This window comes from Phyllobates terribilis, unplaced genomic scaffold (assembly GCF_046119375.1).
Source record: "Phyllobates terribilis strain yellow unplaced genomic scaffold, ASM4611937v1 Scaffold_2__4_contigs__length_985480577, whole genome shotgun sequence".
In the NCBI taxonomy this organism is placed as follows: Eukaryota; Metazoa; Chordata; class Amphibia; order Anura; family Dendrobatidae; genus Phyllobates; species Phyllobates terribilis.
The window spans coordinates 149,182,482-149,199,416 of NW_027362762.1; the positions used below are offsets into that span (position 1 = coordinate 149,182,482).

The 16,935-nt window shown below is 42.8% G+C and overlaps 1 protein-coding gene across 1 annotated transcript in view; it reads right to left on the reverse strand.

Annotated features, from left to right (window-relative positions):
* The window catches only part of CALCOCO1 (calcium binding and coiled-coil domain 1), a 48,682-nt gene that overhangs the window by 30,565 nt on the left and 1,182 nt on the right, over positions 1-16,935 (reverse strand). The window contains exons 2-5 of the mRNA XM_073662975.1: positions 3,734-3,899; positions 2,491-2,593; positions 1,994-2,184; positions 1,089-1,247 (exon numbers count right to left, since the gene is read on the reverse strand). Of these exons, the coding sequence (XP_073519076.1) occupies positions 1,089-1,247; positions 1,994-2,184; positions 2,491-2,593; positions 3,734-3,880 (600 nt within the window). The 5' untranslated portion in view covers positions 3,881-3,899. The remainder of the gene's footprint in view (positions 1-1,088; positions 1,248-1,993; positions 2,185-2,490; positions 2,594-3,733; positions 3,900-16,935) is intronic.

Genomic DNA, 16,935 nt, shown 5'->3' on the forward strand with positions numbered 1-16,935 from the left:
AATGTGGTACACACAAGGACACAGGACAGAGGTTGAGTCAACTTTAATCCATGTTAACTGGCTGCAAGTGTGATTTAGTTATTGCCAACACCTGTTAGGTGCCACAGGTAAGTTACAGGTGCTGTTAATTACACGAATTAGAGAAGCATCACATGATTTTTCAAACAGTGCCAATACTTTTGTCCACCCCCTTTTTTAGGTTTGGTGTGGAATTGTATCCAATTTGGCTTTAGGACAATTCTTTTTGTGTTTTTTCATTGAAGACAAATTAAATGAAGATAATAAGACCAAAGAATTTGTGATTGCAATCATTTTCAGGAAGAAACTGAGAATTATCTGACAGAATTGCAGGGGTGCCAATACTTTTGGCCACCACTGTACAGTTGAGTAACATAAGTTTATAGCATTTACTGTAAAGCAAAGCAAGTGTTTAACTTCAACAACTTCAGTCTTATCTGATTACTGTATTGGTCTAAAACTGGTTGTGATGTTTAACCACCGGCTTCTCTATCCCTACGGACCCGAGCGTTATAGAGGCATTTCTTCTGTGTGTTCTACATGATTCTTGATATTGAATTATCCTTTGTGTGTGTTTGTCTATTATGAAGCCCTGCGAGGCTTTATGTCTACCCTTTTTTTTTCGTACTATATCTTGTATTTTTACTACGATAGACTTCTCTTAATAAAAAGTGATTAAACATAAAACAAGAACACTTTTTCACCAAATTGGTAAGTTATCGCTTAACCATACGACAGGCAATAGCTTAGAAATCACTGGGGCCCCCAATGATCCCCAGACTGGGGAGCTGCAGAGCCACATTCAAGTTAAACAAAGGTTGAATATTACCAGCACGGATTCAATCATTGTCTATGGGACTTTCTCAGGCAGCCCCATTGGCTATAAATGGAAAAGTGAGCAGCATGTTGAACCTCTACTAGGAAGGAGCTCTGCAGAACCCCATTCTGAAGATCAGAGGTTATTTCAGTGGTCAACGCTCAGCAATTAGTGATTTATCACCTATAGGGAAAGACCTTTCAGTAGGAAATATATGCTACTCTTTATACTACTGGGTGATTAAAATGCATACCTGGTATTTGTGAGTGACTGAGGCATGCTTGCTGTTTGAGGCCTCCAGGGCAACCTCAAGATCTTTAATTTGTTTCTTAAGAGAGCTCACGTCTTCCTCCAGTGCAAGTCGCACTCTCATGAGATCATTCCTCTCCTGCTGGGACACATCTAGCTGTTGCTGTTTGAAAAAAAATTAAGTGGTAAATATATAGGATATGTTCACATAGGGCAGATTTGTTACAGATGTTCCTTCTGAATTTATGTTCAGCCAACACATATCTCTCCCGATGCCTCAATACATAATCCAGAGGAACGCTCGGCTGTGCTGAGTGCTCCAGTGTTCTCTGTGAGAGAGCCTCCTCTGTCGGTGGCTTATCTCCAGGAGAATAAAAGGACTATTGGAAACGCAACATGCTGGATCCTTTTCTCCTTTGACATCAACTGTCAGGGGAGAATCGGGAGGCCCCAATACATATTAGACCATTGATATCGGTGGGTTTGGCCTAACTTAGTCTCATATGTAAAGGACAAAATCTAAAGACCTCCGTACACATCAGACTAATGACGGCAGAACCTGAAGGTACCGGCAGGCTCGGCTGACCGTCTTATGTGTATGCGGGCCTCCTGATTTTGGACTGTCGATCCTTTTATTCTCGGTGAGATTAGCCGCCACCACCAGAAGTTATAACATACCATGGACTGGCTTACCTGGGCAGCTGAATTATCTTATATCGCCCACTTGACACCAGGGGCTCAATTTGGACAAGACATGACAGTTTTTCTAACTCCCCTTTACCCAGTAAGCAACAGTAATAGTGAGTAGTAGCTATCTGTTTCATAAGGTCTTTTCTGAATATACACATTGTTGGTTTGCTGTAATACTTGGTAGCAGGTTCCTTTTAAAGTCATAAGACATTAAAGTACCTGTAAGAAAGTCGCTTTAGGGATGACCAAGATCATGTCCATAGACGCTTCCTCGTCTTCCAGCGTGACCAGGTCTTCCATGGGACGTGGTACATTGAACACAAAAGATTCACTGATTCCTTTCACCACTCCCAGGTGATCCACATAGCGAAAATGATACTGCTGCTCCCCAGGCCGTGGTAAGTAACAGGCTGCGGGAGAATAAAGTTTTGTAAAACAGGACATGAAATTGTTTCAATTACGCCCGTTACTAAAGTGATTCTGCTTTATTTTCTTGTAATCTACAGAGCTGCTCGTGACGTTACCTGGCACCTCTGTCAGAGGGCAAAGCCTCTGCAAAAAGCAGCTCTCTAGAGGATGGAATGGGCATCGTACAATAGCAGACAGGAGCACAACTTCCACCTCTAGATGAACCCCAAGTGATCTGTGCAGACCAAAGGCTCAGATGTAATGTGCACAGAGCCCAGATCATTACTTCCACATGAAACTTTTCTCACCTTGAAATTGAACACTACAGTAAGATTCTGATCCATCTGCAAGTGCTTCAGAGGAGGCGGCCCAGACAAACGTCTCATAGTCCTTTATAGAAGACGCTCCCACCTGTGATGGAGGCAGAACATGACTTACCAAGTGTTTCTCCAGAAAACATTTAAGAGATTCCTTTAGGCCCTTGGAAAAAATGCCTTATAAACAGAGGTTTCTATACAAAGACTTCAGGGAAAGCTGGATGATAATATGGACTCAAGGATTTGTCTTGCCTATCTTGCACAATTGTGGCATATGGATATACCATAAATGTAAAGTAGATGTGGATTCCAGCAATGGGACCTGCATCTATCGGCAGAACGGTGCCCTGATGTACAAAGCTGTCATGTACAGCACTCTCCATTCATTTATATGGGAATTATCACCACCTCTCTAATGATATCTGCGCACGTCGGAGCCCCCTTCTATATTGGTGTCTTGCCTATTGGTGGGATCCACATCCACTATAAATGTATGGCATATCCTGTTGCTATATAAATGTATGTGATGGGAATACCCATTTATTGAACCACAAATCTGACTTGATAAATATCCTCTTAAAATCCAATGACTACCGTGTAGTAAAGAGGTGGCTACAGTGTGGTAAAGAGGTGGCTACCGTGCGGTAAAGAGGTGGCTACCGTGCGGTAAAGAGGTGGCTACAGTGCGGTAAAGAGGTGGCTACCGTGCGGTAAAGAGGTGGCTACAGTGCGGTAAAGAGGTGGCTACCGTGCGGTAAAGAGGTGGCTACCGTGCGGTAAAGAGGTGACTACAGTGTGGTAAAGAGGTGGCTACAGTGCAGTAAAGAGGTGGCTACAGTGCAGTAAAGAGGTGGCTGCCGTGCAGTAAAGAGGTGGCTGCCGTGCAGTAAAGAGGTGGCTGCCGTGCAGTAAACAGGTGGCTGCCGTGCAGTAAACAGGTGGCTGCCGTGCAGTAAACAGGTGGCTGCCGTGCAGTAAACAGGTGGCTGCCGTGCAGTAAACAGGTGGCTGCCGTGCAGTAAACAGGTGGCTGCCGTGCAGTAAACAGGTGGCTGCCGTGCAGTAAACAGGTGGCTGCCGTGCAGTAAAGCGGTGGCTATATGTGCATATGTTGCTCAGTTAAGAAAAAGCTCAGTAGAGAGGACAACTCAAGGAGCAATTTGTTGTAAAATTACCGTAGGACGACAATATTGAAAGTGCAAAGCAATTTAAAAAACACATGGAACTTTCTCACTTTAAAGATGCCGATCCAGTCGCTGGTAGAACCCTTCACCCCGGTGGGCAGGGTATAGTGACACTCCGCTTTGGTACTGGACATGTAAGTTTGAGCCACATTCAAGAAGCTGACACATGACCCCTGAGACAGGGGAGATTCCTCCATGATGTTCACTTTCTTGCGTCTATGGATGACAATAGATAAAACTGTTACTTATCATGCTACTGTGTACATCATTAAACTATTATTACTTGTAGACTTTAAAAACATTATGTTCATGCATTAGATTAAACAGCAACTGAGACATTTTAATGGCGATGTAGTAAGCATTCTGATTTGGATGATTTCACAGAATCCGACCAAAACAGGTAAAGTCTCAGACAAAGGTCAGGAATGGGGCCACCACTAGAGCCCCCCCATACACATTAGATAGCTGTGCACTGAACAAACATTTGGCTGACAGATATGTCCCCTGACTCCCCCATACACAGGAGTTTGGCTCTGCCGAGTGCTGCTGTGCTCTTAATGAGAGGCGCTGCAGCTCAACTCTCAGAAAATACAAGGTTCGGCCGTTGGTACTCCTAATGGCCAGATCCTTCTTTCCCTCGGCATCATCTATCAGGAGAGAGTTGGGAGTTTCCCTTATATATTAGACTGTTGGCTATCAGCAGGATCAGCTGACTTTAGTCCAATGTGCGCTTAAGGAATAACCTAGCCTTCAAGAGACTAAACATTTCTTACAAGTCAAATTATGGAACATTATGTTATTATATGCAACTTATGTTAGACCTCACTCATGTAAATATACAGTGGCTTGAGAAAGTATTCACCTTCTTGGATTTTTATCTACCGTATTTTGTTACATTACAACCTGTGTTTAAATATTTTTTGCAATCCGATTTGTGTGTGATGCATCAGCAATAAATAGTCTAAGTTGGTGAAGTGAAGTGAGAAACATATAGGCAGAAATTAAGTTTATGGGATCAAATAACTAAAAATTGGCATGTGCATAATTATTCATTCCTTTTGCTATGAAGCCCCTAAAAATTTCTGGACCTGGGGTGAGTAAACTGGTTAATTTAAATGATTAAAGAATGTGTCTGTTGTATTTCAAATAAAGTGTTTTACTCTCAGTGTGTGTGTTTATTTAACTCTTTACTTACAGGCTTGTTTAGTAATGAGGGGGTCTGGTTGACACCTCTTCATCACTAAACAAAGGGCTTGGTATCAGCGACACCTAATCCCATTAGCCCTAATTCCAATTCATGTAATTTCTGGGTTAGCTGAGAGCTGCCATTTTTAGCCTAGGAAGACGCCATTAGACCAACATGTTCCCTGGCTATTAATAACAGCTCACAGCTATTTGGTTAGCCACTACGTCCCCACGATCAGCAACCAGCAGCACTTTGCAAGCAGCGTATTTTTGCTGCGTCCAAAAACGCTGTGTTCTAATGCTGCACTTATTTTGTCAGTACATGCGGATCCACTGGATGTAATGACATTTCAATGGGTCAAAATCTAAAATTTACATGCTGCAAGTGACTTTGGGTATGGGCCCATGATCAGGAAATGCTGCGGGTATGACATGGCATGTTTATGCAGCGTCAAACCTGCAGAGGACAGATGTTATAGCATAGTGGATGGGATTTCTAGAAATCCCATGTCCACTATGAGTGCATCTGAGGCTGCGGATCACCCACGGACACTGACATGCGGCGCGTCTTTCAGGACCGCAGCATGTCAAATTCACTTGCTGTGTTATTGAATGTATTGCTGCGGTAGAATGTATTGAATGCAGTAAATCCACATGTTCAATGAACACATGCGGATTTACCTGTATTAAAAAGAAAGCAGCAAAAATATGTGGCGTCCAAAGCGCTGTTATGTCCGGATTGTGGGCACATAGCCTAGAATTTAATAAAATGGCGTGGGCTCCTGCATCATTTTCATAACCAGCAGAGGGAAAGCCAACAACTGGGGGCTGATATTACTAGCCGGTGAAGGGGCCATTAGCCCAAAATATTCCCTGGCTATTAATAACACCCCACAGCTGTTTGCTTGGCCTTTACTTGCTAGATTACAGGGGGACCCCAGAAAAAAATTGATGTAGGGTCCCCCTATAAAATCTAACCAGCAAAGGCTAAACAGACAGCTGAGGGCTGATATTAATAGCCAGGGAAGGGGCCATGGATCCTGGCCCCCTCCGATGCTAATAATATCAGCTCTCAGAGGCCCCAGAACTAGAGCATCCATAAGATGCCCCAAATCTGGCGCCTAGCCTCCGCTCTTCCCACTTGCCCTGGAGCAATGGCAAGTGGGGCAATAAGGTTGGGGTTTATGTCAGCCTTGTATTGGCAGCTGACATGAAGCCCAGGTTAGTAATGGAGAGGCGTCTACAAGACTCCCCCATTACTAACCCCGTAGTAAAGTTTTTGAAATAAAGACACAGCCAGAATAAAGTCTTTAATTTCAAATTCCACAACGTTTCAATCATTTTATTTAAAAATAAAAAAACACTGTATACCCACCTAACCCCTAGTCCCCGATGCCCTTGTCTCCTGTAAGAAACCAAAAATAAAAAACAACCATATCCCTCACCTGTCCGCTGTCATGACATAATCCAGTGTCCCAGGATGATCTGGGTCACTTCTACAGCAGTCAGTGGTGTGACTGTTGTAGAGGACAGCACTGTATACACTGACAGAAGTGTAATCACTCCTGTCAGTGTATAGCGCTGAGCTGCGGAGACTGAGGTACATTGAGTTCATCAGCTGAAGATCAGCTGAGAGCTCAGGTGACCTCACTCACTGCATCAGTGTAGCGTGGAAAAATTCTCAGTGCTGCCGGGTGATCAGATCACCGTGGGACACTCAAGGTAGGACGGACAGGTGAATATAAGGTGTTTTTATTTTAATATAGACTTATTTTAACTTTTTTTTTTACACTGCGCACAGGCACCAGCTGAGGAGACCACTTCTCCCCTCAGCCGCGCCTGCTCCTGCTATTATCAGCGGGAGAGGCTGTAGGATGATGGGAGGAGTAGTCTCCCATGGGCAATTCTTTGTGCGTTTTTGCTGTCTTTGACTCATTGACTTCAATTGAGTCAGTCAAATACGCAGCAAACATGTGCAGAAAATCCGCAAATATTTTTATACTTGCATTTTTGCTGCTGATTTGACTGACTCAATTGAAGTTAATGGGTGAAAAACGCTGCATCAATGCACAAAGAATTGACATGTTGCAGATTTAAATGCAATGACAATCCTGACAGGAAAATTCCTGATCATGTGCACAACACTTCAGGATTGTCATTGCATTGGCTGGCACAAAGGATTACCTAGCGTTTTTGGCCCATTTCCGCAAAGAAAAATGCAGCGAAAATGCTCCGTATGCACATAGTCTGTGTCACATGGTCTGACTGTACATACATGCCTTTTCTGAAAGGCCACAGAGGCTGCAACACCATTAAGCAAGAGGCACCACTAACCAAACACCACCATGGAGGCCAAGGAGATCTCCAAACAAGTCAGGGACAAGATGTGGAAAGCTCATAGAGACTTATGCAAAGCGACTTGCACCTGCAATTGCCGCAAAAGGAGGCTCTACAAAGTACTGACTTTAGGGTGGCGAATAGTTATGCACATTGAAGTTCCCAGTTATTTTGCCCAATTTGTTGTTTGCTTCATAATTAATATAAAACCAAATGTTCACAGTTGTAGACATGTGCTTTACATGAACTGATGAAAACCCTTAAAAAAAAAAAAAATGAAATTCCAGGTTGTGACTTAGCAAAACACAAAAAATGACAAGGGAGGGGGGTGAATACTTTCACAAGCCACAATGTGTACATACAGTACAGACCAAAAGTTTGGACACACCTTCTCATTAAAAGATTTTTCTGTATTTTCATGACTTTGAAAATTGTACATTCACACTGAAGGCATCAAAACTATGAATTAACACATGTGGAATTATATACTTAACAAAAAAGTGTGAAACAACTGAAAATATGTCTTATATTCTAGGTTCTTCAAAGTAGCCACCTTTTGCTTTGATGACTGCTTTACACACTCTTGGCATTCTCTTGATGAGCTTCAAGAGGTAGTCACAGGAAATGGTTTTCACTTCACAGGTGTGCCCTGTCAGGTTTAATAAGTGGGATTTCTTGCCTTATAAATGGGGTTGGGACCATCAGTTGTATTGTGCAGAAGTCAGTTGGATACACAGCTGATAGTCCTACTGAATAGACTGTTAGAATTTGTATTATGGCAAGAAAAAAGCAGCTAAGTAAAGAAAAACGAGTGGCCATCACTACTTTAAGAAATGAAGGTCAGTCAGTCCGAAAAATTGGGAAAACTTTGAAAGTGTCCCCAAGTGCAGTTGCAAAAACCATCAAGCGCTACATAAAAACTGGCTCACATGAGGACCGCCCCAGGAAAGGAAGACCAAGAGTCACCTCTGCTTCTGAGGATAAGTTTATCCGAGTCACCAGCCTCAGAAATCGCAGGTTAACTGCAGCTCAGATTAGAGACCAGGTCAATGCCACACAGAGTTCTAGCAGCAGACACATCTCTACAACAACTGTTAAGAGGAGACTTTGTGCAGCAGGCCTTCATGGTAAAATAGCAGCTAGGAAACCACTGCTAAGGACAGGCAACAAGCAGAAGAGACTTGTTTGGGCTAAAGAACACAAGGAATGGACATTAGACCAGTGGAAATCTGTGCTTTGGTCTGATGAGTCCAAATTCGAGATCTTTGGTTCCAACCACCGTGTCTTTGTGCGACGCAGAAAAGGTGAACGGATGGACTCTACATGACTGGTTCCCACCGTGAAGCATGGAGGAGGAGGAGGTGTGATGGTGTGGGGGGTGCTTTTCTGGTGACACTGTTGGGGATTTATTCAAAATTGAAGGCATACTGAACCAGCATGGCTACCACAGCATCTTGCAGCGGCATGCTATTCCATCCGGTTTGCGTTTAGTTGTACCATCATTTATTTTTCGACAGGACAATGACCCCAAACACACCTCCAGGCTATGTAAGGGCTATTTGACCAAGAATGAGAGTGATGAGGTGCTACGCCAGATGACCTGGCCTCCACAGTCACCAGACCTGAACCCAATCGAGATGGTTTGGGGTGAGCTGGACCGCAGAGTGAAGGCAAAAGGGCCAACAAGTGCTAAGCATCTCTGGGAACTCCTTCAAGATTGTTGGAAGACCATTTCCGGTGACTACCTCTTGAAGCTCATCAAGAGAATGCCAAGAGTGTGCAAAGCAGTCATCAAAGCAAAAGGTGGCTACTTTGAAGAACCTAGAATATAAGACATATTTTCAGTTGTTTCACACCTTTTTGTTAAGTATATAATTCCACATGTGTTAATTCATAGTTTTTATGCCTTCAGTGTGAATGTACAATTTTCAAAGTCATGAAAATACAGAAAAATCTTTAACCCCTTAATAACATTTGACGTACTAATACGCGTCTGTGCCCTGGGACTTAAGAGCCAGACCCGTATTAGCACGTCATGGCGATCGCGCGCGCACACAGGCTGTGCGGGCGCGTTCGCCGCCGGGTGTCAGCTGATTGTCACAGCTGACACCCGGTACTATGTGCAGGGAGCGGTCCTGCACCGCTCCCAGCACATTAACCCTCGCTATGCTGCGATCGAAGTCGATCAAAATCGATCGCGGCATTGTGGGGGCAAGGGGAGGTGATCGGCGATACTCACCTCCTCTTCCGGCTTCCAGCGCAGACTGCAGCGGCTTCCCGGGTGTTGCCATGACGACCCGATGTCGTCATGACAACATCCGGGTCACCAGAGAGCAGGAAGATTGCTTGGACATGCGCAGTGCATCTCCAAGCAATCTTAACACTGTGCACTTCTGACAGCCTGCATGGCATAGGGATGGTGCTCCATTCCTATGCCATGCAGGCGATCAGAAAAAAAAAAGTGAAAGTCCCAGAGTAGGACAAAGTAATAAGGTGTACAAACTGTCTGAAAGTGGAAAAAAAAAAAAAAAAAAAATGTGCAAAAATATTATAAAAAAATAAAAAAAATAATACACCAAAAATAAAAATATAATGTACCCATCAATAAATATTATTATAAAAAAAATAAAAAAAAAACAATAAAAGTACACATATTTGGTATCGCCGCGTCCGGAACAGCCTGACCTATAAAACTGTCCCACTAGTTAACCCCTTCAGTGAACACGGTAAAAAAAAAAAAAAAAAAAAAAAAAAACGCAGCAAAAAACAATGCTTTATCACCATACCGCCAAACAAAAAGTGGAATAACACGCGATCAAAAAGACGCATATAAATAAAAATGATACCGCTGAAAACGTCATCTCGTCCCACAAAAAACAAGCCGCCATACAGCTCCATCAGCCGAAAAATAAAAAAGTTTCAGCTCTCAGAATAAAGCGATGCTAAAAAATATTTTTTTCTATAAAATAGCTTTTATTGTGTATAAGCGCCAAAACATAGAAAAATGATACAAATGTGGTACCGCTGTAAACGTACTGACCCGAAGAATAAAGCTACCTCATCAATTTTACCACACGCGGAACAGAATAAAAAAAAAAAAAAAAAACAATTCCTGAATTGTTGGTTTTTGTTTATTCTGCCTCCCAAAAATCGGAATAGAAAGCGATCAAAAAATGTCACGTGCCTGAAAATGGCACCAATAACAACGTCAAGTCATCCCGCAAAAAAACGAGCCGTCACATGACTGTCTGCCAAAATCTGGAAAAATTATAGCTCTCAAAATATGGCGATGCAAAAACTAGATTTTACAAAAAATGCGTCTTTTAGTGTGTGACAGCTGTCAGTCATAAAAACCCCATATGATTCTGGCATTGCTGTAATCACACCGACCCTAAGAATAAAGTCGTCTAATCACTTATACCGCACAAGGAACGGCGTCAAAAATAAACTCTTGGGTTAGGATTGGGCTAGGGTTAGGGCTGGGTTTGGGGCTAGGGTTGTGCTGGGGCTAGGGTTGTGCTAGGGCTAGGGTTGTGCTGGGGCTAGGGTTGTGCTGGGGCTAGGGTTGTGCTGGGGCTAGGGTTGTGCTGGGGCTAGGGTTGTGCTGGGGCTAGGGTTGTGCTGGGGCTAGGGTTGTGCTGGGGCTAGGGTTGTGCTGGGGCTAGGGTTGTGCTGGGGCTAGGGCTGGGGTTGGGATTTTTTTCAAAAGTAAGAAAAAAAGATGACGATATGGTGACTAGTGTTGAGAGCAAGTGCTCGCTACTTGAGTTTGCATCGGGTGCTCTGGTATGCATTGAGTATCGTGGGTATTTGAGTGACATGCTCGAGTCTCTGCCCCATATGCTTCGCGGCCAAAAAACTTTACGGGGATTGCCTGCCATGCACGAGCGATCCCCGCATGTTTTTTTTTGGGTGCCTAATAACCGTGAAACATGCGGAGCAGGGACTCGAGCATGTCACTCAAGCACACGCTGTACATGGTGCATACCTGAGTACCCGATGCAAACTCAAGTAGCGAGCACTTGCGCTCAAGAATAATGACAACTTATTCAATGTGATGACCTAATGTAAACAAATTCTGTGTCGTACCTCTGGGTTCAAAATGTTCACTATACACCTTAATAAAATCCTTGAGGGGTATAGTTTCCAAAATGGGGACACTTGTGGGGGAGCTCCACTGTTTAGGCACATCACGGGCTCTCCAAACGCGACATGGTGTCCGCTAACAAATTGAATGGAAAATCGGCTCAAATTGTTAGCGGACGCCATGTTGCGTTTGGAGAGCCCCTGTGTGCCCAAACATTGGAGCTCCCCCACAAGTGACCCCATTTTGGAAACTAGACCCCCCAAGGCACCTATCTAGATGCATAGTGAGCACTTGGAACCCCAGGTGCTTCACAAATTGATTCATAAAAATGAAAAAGTGTTTTTTTTTTCACTTTTTCATTATTACGAATCAATTTGTGAAGCACCTGGGGGTTCCAAGTGCTCACTATGCATCTAGAAAGGTGCCTTGGGGGGTCTAGTTTCCAAAATGGGGTCACTTGTGGGGGAGCTCCAAAGTTTGGGCACAGAGGGGCTCTCCAAACGCAATGTGGTGTCCGCTAACAATTTGAGCCGATTTTCCATTCAATTTGTTAGCGGATACCATGTTGCATTTAGAGAGTCCCTTTGTGCCCAAACTTTGGAGCTCCCCCACAAGTGACCCCATTTTGGAAACTAGACCCCCCAAGGCACCTATCTAGATGCATAGTAAGCACTTGGAACCCCCAGGTGCTTCACAAATTGATTCGTAAAAATGAAAAAGTGAAAAAAAAAAACACTTTTTCATTTTTATGAATCAATTTGTGAAGCACCTGGGGTTCCAAGTGCTCACTATGCATCTAGAAAGGTGCCTTGGGGGGTCTAGTTTCCAAAATGGGGTCACTTGTGGGGGAGCTCCAATGTTTGGGCACACAGGGACTCTCCAAATGCAACATGATATCCGCTAACAAATTGTCGGCTCAAATTGTTAGCGGATATCATGTTGCATTTGGAGAGTCCCTGTGTGCCCAAACATTGGAGCTCCCCCACAAGTGACCCCATTTTGGAAACTAGACCCCCCAAGGCACCTATCTAGATGCATAGTGAGCACTTGGAACCCCAGGTGCTTCACAAATTGATTCATAAAAATGAAAACGTGTTTTTTTTTTCACTTTTTCATTTTTACGAATCAATTTGTGAAGCACCTGGGGGTTCCAAGTGCTCACTATGCATCTAGAAAGGTGCCTTGGGGGGTCTAGTTTCCAAAATGGGGTCACTTGTGGGGGAGCTCCAAAGTTTGGGCACACAGGGGCTCTCCAAACAGAACATGGTGTCCGCTAATTATTCAAGCAAATTTTACAATCAAAAAGTCAAATGGGGCTCCTTCCCTTCCGAGCCCTGCCGTGCGCCCAAACAGTGTTTCTTCCCCAAATATTGGGTATCTGCGTGCCCAGGGGAAATTGCACAACAAATTTTGGGGTCCATTTTTTCTTGTTACCCCTGTGAAAATAAAAAAAATTGGGTCTAAAGTAACTTTTTTGTGAAAAAAGTTAAATGTTCATTTTTTTCTTCCACATTCAAAAAATTCCTGTGAAGCACCTGAAGGGTTAATAAAGTTCTTGAATGTGGTTTTGAGCACCTTGAGGGGTGCAGTTTTTAGAATGGTGTCACTTTTGGGTATTTTCTGTCATAAAGACCTCTCAAAGTGACTTCAAATGTGATGTGGTCCCTAAAAAAATGGTTTTATAAATTTTGTTGGAAAAATGAGAAATCGCTGGTCAACTTTTAACCCTTAGCTCCCTAACAAAAAAAAATTTTGGTTCCAAAATTGTGCTGATGTAAAGTAGACATGTGGGAAATGTTATTTATTAACTCTTTTGTGTGACATATCGCTCTGATTTCAGGGCTTAAAAATTCAAATTTTGAAAATCGCTAAATTTTCAAAATTTTCGCCAAATTTCCGTTTTTTTCACAAATAAACGCAAGTGATATCGAAGAAATTTTTCCACAATCATGAAGTACAATATGTCACGAAAAAACAATCTCAGAATCAGGGGGATCCGTTGAAGCGTTCCAGAGTAATTACCTCATAAAGTGACAGTGGTCAGAATTGTAAAAATTGGCCTAGTCATTAACGTGCAAACCACCCGCGGGGCTTAAGGGGTTAAATGAGAAGATGTGTCCAAACTTTTGGTCTGTACTGTATGTCAGTATAAAAGTGGTTGTAAATGACCCCTTTGCCCTCCGTGCTGCTTCACTGGATCTGGTTTTCTCAGAAGCACTGGTTCTGTACGCGGAGATATTCTGTAAGCTTAGCCCGGCCCTATAATTCATAGCTCATCAGTCCCTTTATAGAAATAAGTTAATAGAGCTGCCATGTATTCAGAGTGAAGCATCTCAGCGCAATGCCAATGGGTATTTGCCACTTGTATGTCTTCCAGATCTCACAGGGAGAAATTAAATCTGCTGCTTTGTTTTACTGCGCCGGTGCCCTGACCTCTGACAGCTGTTCTCGCTGGGCACTCACCGTCAGCTTTATAATGAATTGACTTTAATATTTTTAATTCCAATTAAATTCCACATGAATACCAAAGGACATGAATCAGTATTTCATTTGAGGACAAAGCTTAGCTTGTTTTCCATATTTTACCTGACAAATGCCAACTCATGAATCATCCTTTCCTCTCTCAGAATTCAGTGTTAAACTCCATATATTCCAGATGCCAATCTGCTAGCTGAATGCCAAAGGCCTCATTCAGACGTCAGTGTTTTTGACATATGCAAAAACCAAATGGTACAATTGTCATCAGTGTTTGGTCAGTGTGTCCTCGGGGCTTGGTCAGTGTGTCCTCGGGGCGTTTGGTCAGCGTTTTTCAAGTATAAATAAATTAAAAAGCGTCTCCTATATTTTGCAATGTTAATCATGGACACTGATGCCATCTGTGTTCATTCTGTAATTTTTCACGGACCCATAGACTGGTATTAATCCTTTTCATCTGGGATAACGGTAAAAAAATCAAACGTCTCCATGATTTTTACATAGACACACGTCCACAAAAAAACAAAGATATGTAAACAGCCCCATAGACTCTATATACACGTGTTCTATACGTGAAAACCACAGAACAGTTACGTGAAACATGGACTTCTGAACGAGGCCTAACAAGTGGCTTGTGACGCTTGAATTCTTGAAGTGGTTCCATAAAAAACACAGTGGCTCTTCAAAGTTAGTCTTTCTCAAAGGGGTTCTCCAGTTCCTGTAACATCAGAGGAGCTACCGATGTGGCGTCCATGGGCTGCTTGCCATCCATCATGCACAGTTCCTATTCTAACAAGACTCGGCTTACAGATGCCATGTCAGTAGCACCTATCTGCTCCTAATGGAGAAGTGAAAGGCACTAAATAACCCCTTTAAATAATACTTTATAATGTAATAAGCTATAACAACATTGCCGCCATGTTTTCTGTAGGTCCATATGGATTGTCAACCCAGCCTTGGGGTGAGGACACTGGACAGTTGGGGATAGTAGACACCACAATATGGTCAGCACATCTAACATGTCTATAATCTGGCATCACTACCTATTCTGTTGCTTACAAAGGTCCTGTTATTCTAGCTGGAAACTGCCAACAAACAGGGCAGCTGCTGCTGATGGATCCTTTTATGACTTTGATTTTATTATGGCTTTTACAGTATTTTTATGCATTTCCTCCCTGAATGTGGCATGTTCTTACCTACTAAGGAACAGGCCATCTTCATACCTGCACCAAAGTAAAGGTATTTCCAAGGCGTTAATGAGATACGCAGTCCATGAAGATGAGTGCAGTATAAAAAGTGCTCAAAGTACTAAGCACAGACACAAAAAGACTAAACAGGTTTTCCCACTATAGTATTTTATGATGTTGATCCAGAGAACAGCTTCAGCCCAGCCGTCCATGGAGAGCGGGTCACGCAGTCCCTCCGATTAATTACTTTATGACATGTTCTATTGAACAGTACAAATAAGAAAAGCACTTCAAGGCCGAGTTCACACGGTGTCTGATGCTTCTTTTTCAGCCAAAACACTGAGTGGGTAAAAATTAGAAGTACGACATTTACTTTATCTTACTGCACCAAACCGCCCTTAAATAGTTGCACAGGGAATAAAGCAATATTTTATAGTAAAATGTACCAAAAATCAGATGCAAATACAATATATATATATTAACTTATGTGTTTGCCCCTAGGCACAATCAAGGCCCCCTATAGTCTGTTGGCAAACTCATATGGGTGCCCAGAGGGTCGTGACATAAGGAACATTTATCACCTATCCACAAGACGGGGGATAAATGTATGATCACTAGGACCCCCACTGATCTGAAGAATGGGGGGGGATCCGAAGTCTACCATGTAGCCATATCGAGACCATGCGACCACCATTGCTATAGTGAAGGAAGCAGTGTTGCACATGCTCACTGCAGATCCACTCACATAAGAGTTTGGGGGTCCCCCATTCTCGTGATCAGTGGGGTCTCAGCGATCATACATTTATTTTCTATTCTATAGATAGGTGTATAGGTTCTTTCTGGGACAAATCTTTTAATTTTAAACATGAGAGTTGTCATCACAGCATTTTATATGTAATGATCTTACAAAATCTTGGCCTTTAGAAGCATTACTTACAGATTACAAAGTCCCTTCATAGATAAGGGGGGCACTATATGACCTGAAACAAGGTACTTATAGGTGATAAGATATTATCACTCTTCTGTAGCACATCCAATGTAAAAAATATTTTGAGATAAACCTTTTAACAGTCATTTATGATGATCCTAAAGAGATAGTGTCATGGGTGTTAAGTGCATTCATTGCAGTCACCTGAAACTGGAGTTAGCAGGGGAATGTTGCTTGGGGAGAGCCCTGTGTCAGGGAGTCCATGCCAGCTACCATTGATAAAGCTGTCCAGTAAAGGAAACCTCATCGGATTCATGTACCCAAACTATGGTCAAATCTCTGGAAACATCCAGGAGCCTCCAGAAAACGGAGGAAAATTTCCAAGGTGCACATGTAAGCCTCCAGGAAAGCAGAGATTCCAGATAGTTTCTTGTCCGTACAACCAAATGCACATTAAAGGGGTTTTCTTAACTCATTCAGCAGTCAGGCACCTCTCGCTTGACTCCCAGTTCGGACCAGAAGCATCGTCGCACCAATGGCCCGAGCTGTGCGTTTTCCAATGCTGCTGAGACCACTTTACTTCTGCAGGATTGGAGGAGCACAGAGGCGCTTGAGCTGTCAGGATCCTGGCCAGCTTTAGAGCAGCACTTACAAGCTCTATTATAGAGAGCATGTCACCGCTGCATTTCTTGCTAGGCTGCAGCGGTGCCCAGAACCTAAGCAACGACTAAAACACAAAAAAAATAAATATCCCTCCAGTCTGAGAACGGAGAAGATTTTTATTAACAAATAACTTACAAATGTGCGAGTTTTTTTACCAGCATTTTGCAATATAAACCAATAATGATAATGAAAATCACCCTTTAACACTACATTTGTGTTGCAGATTTTCTGTACCATTCCTGCACCTAAGTACTTGCGATTTTATCATGGTTTTGACGCTGCATTTTTCAACCTTTTTTTGTAAGTCACGTTTTAAAGCTGTTTTGTTTTTGATACGTCCTGATATTTGGCTTTGACAAAACCTTACTGATAAAGTTACATGTGGATTTT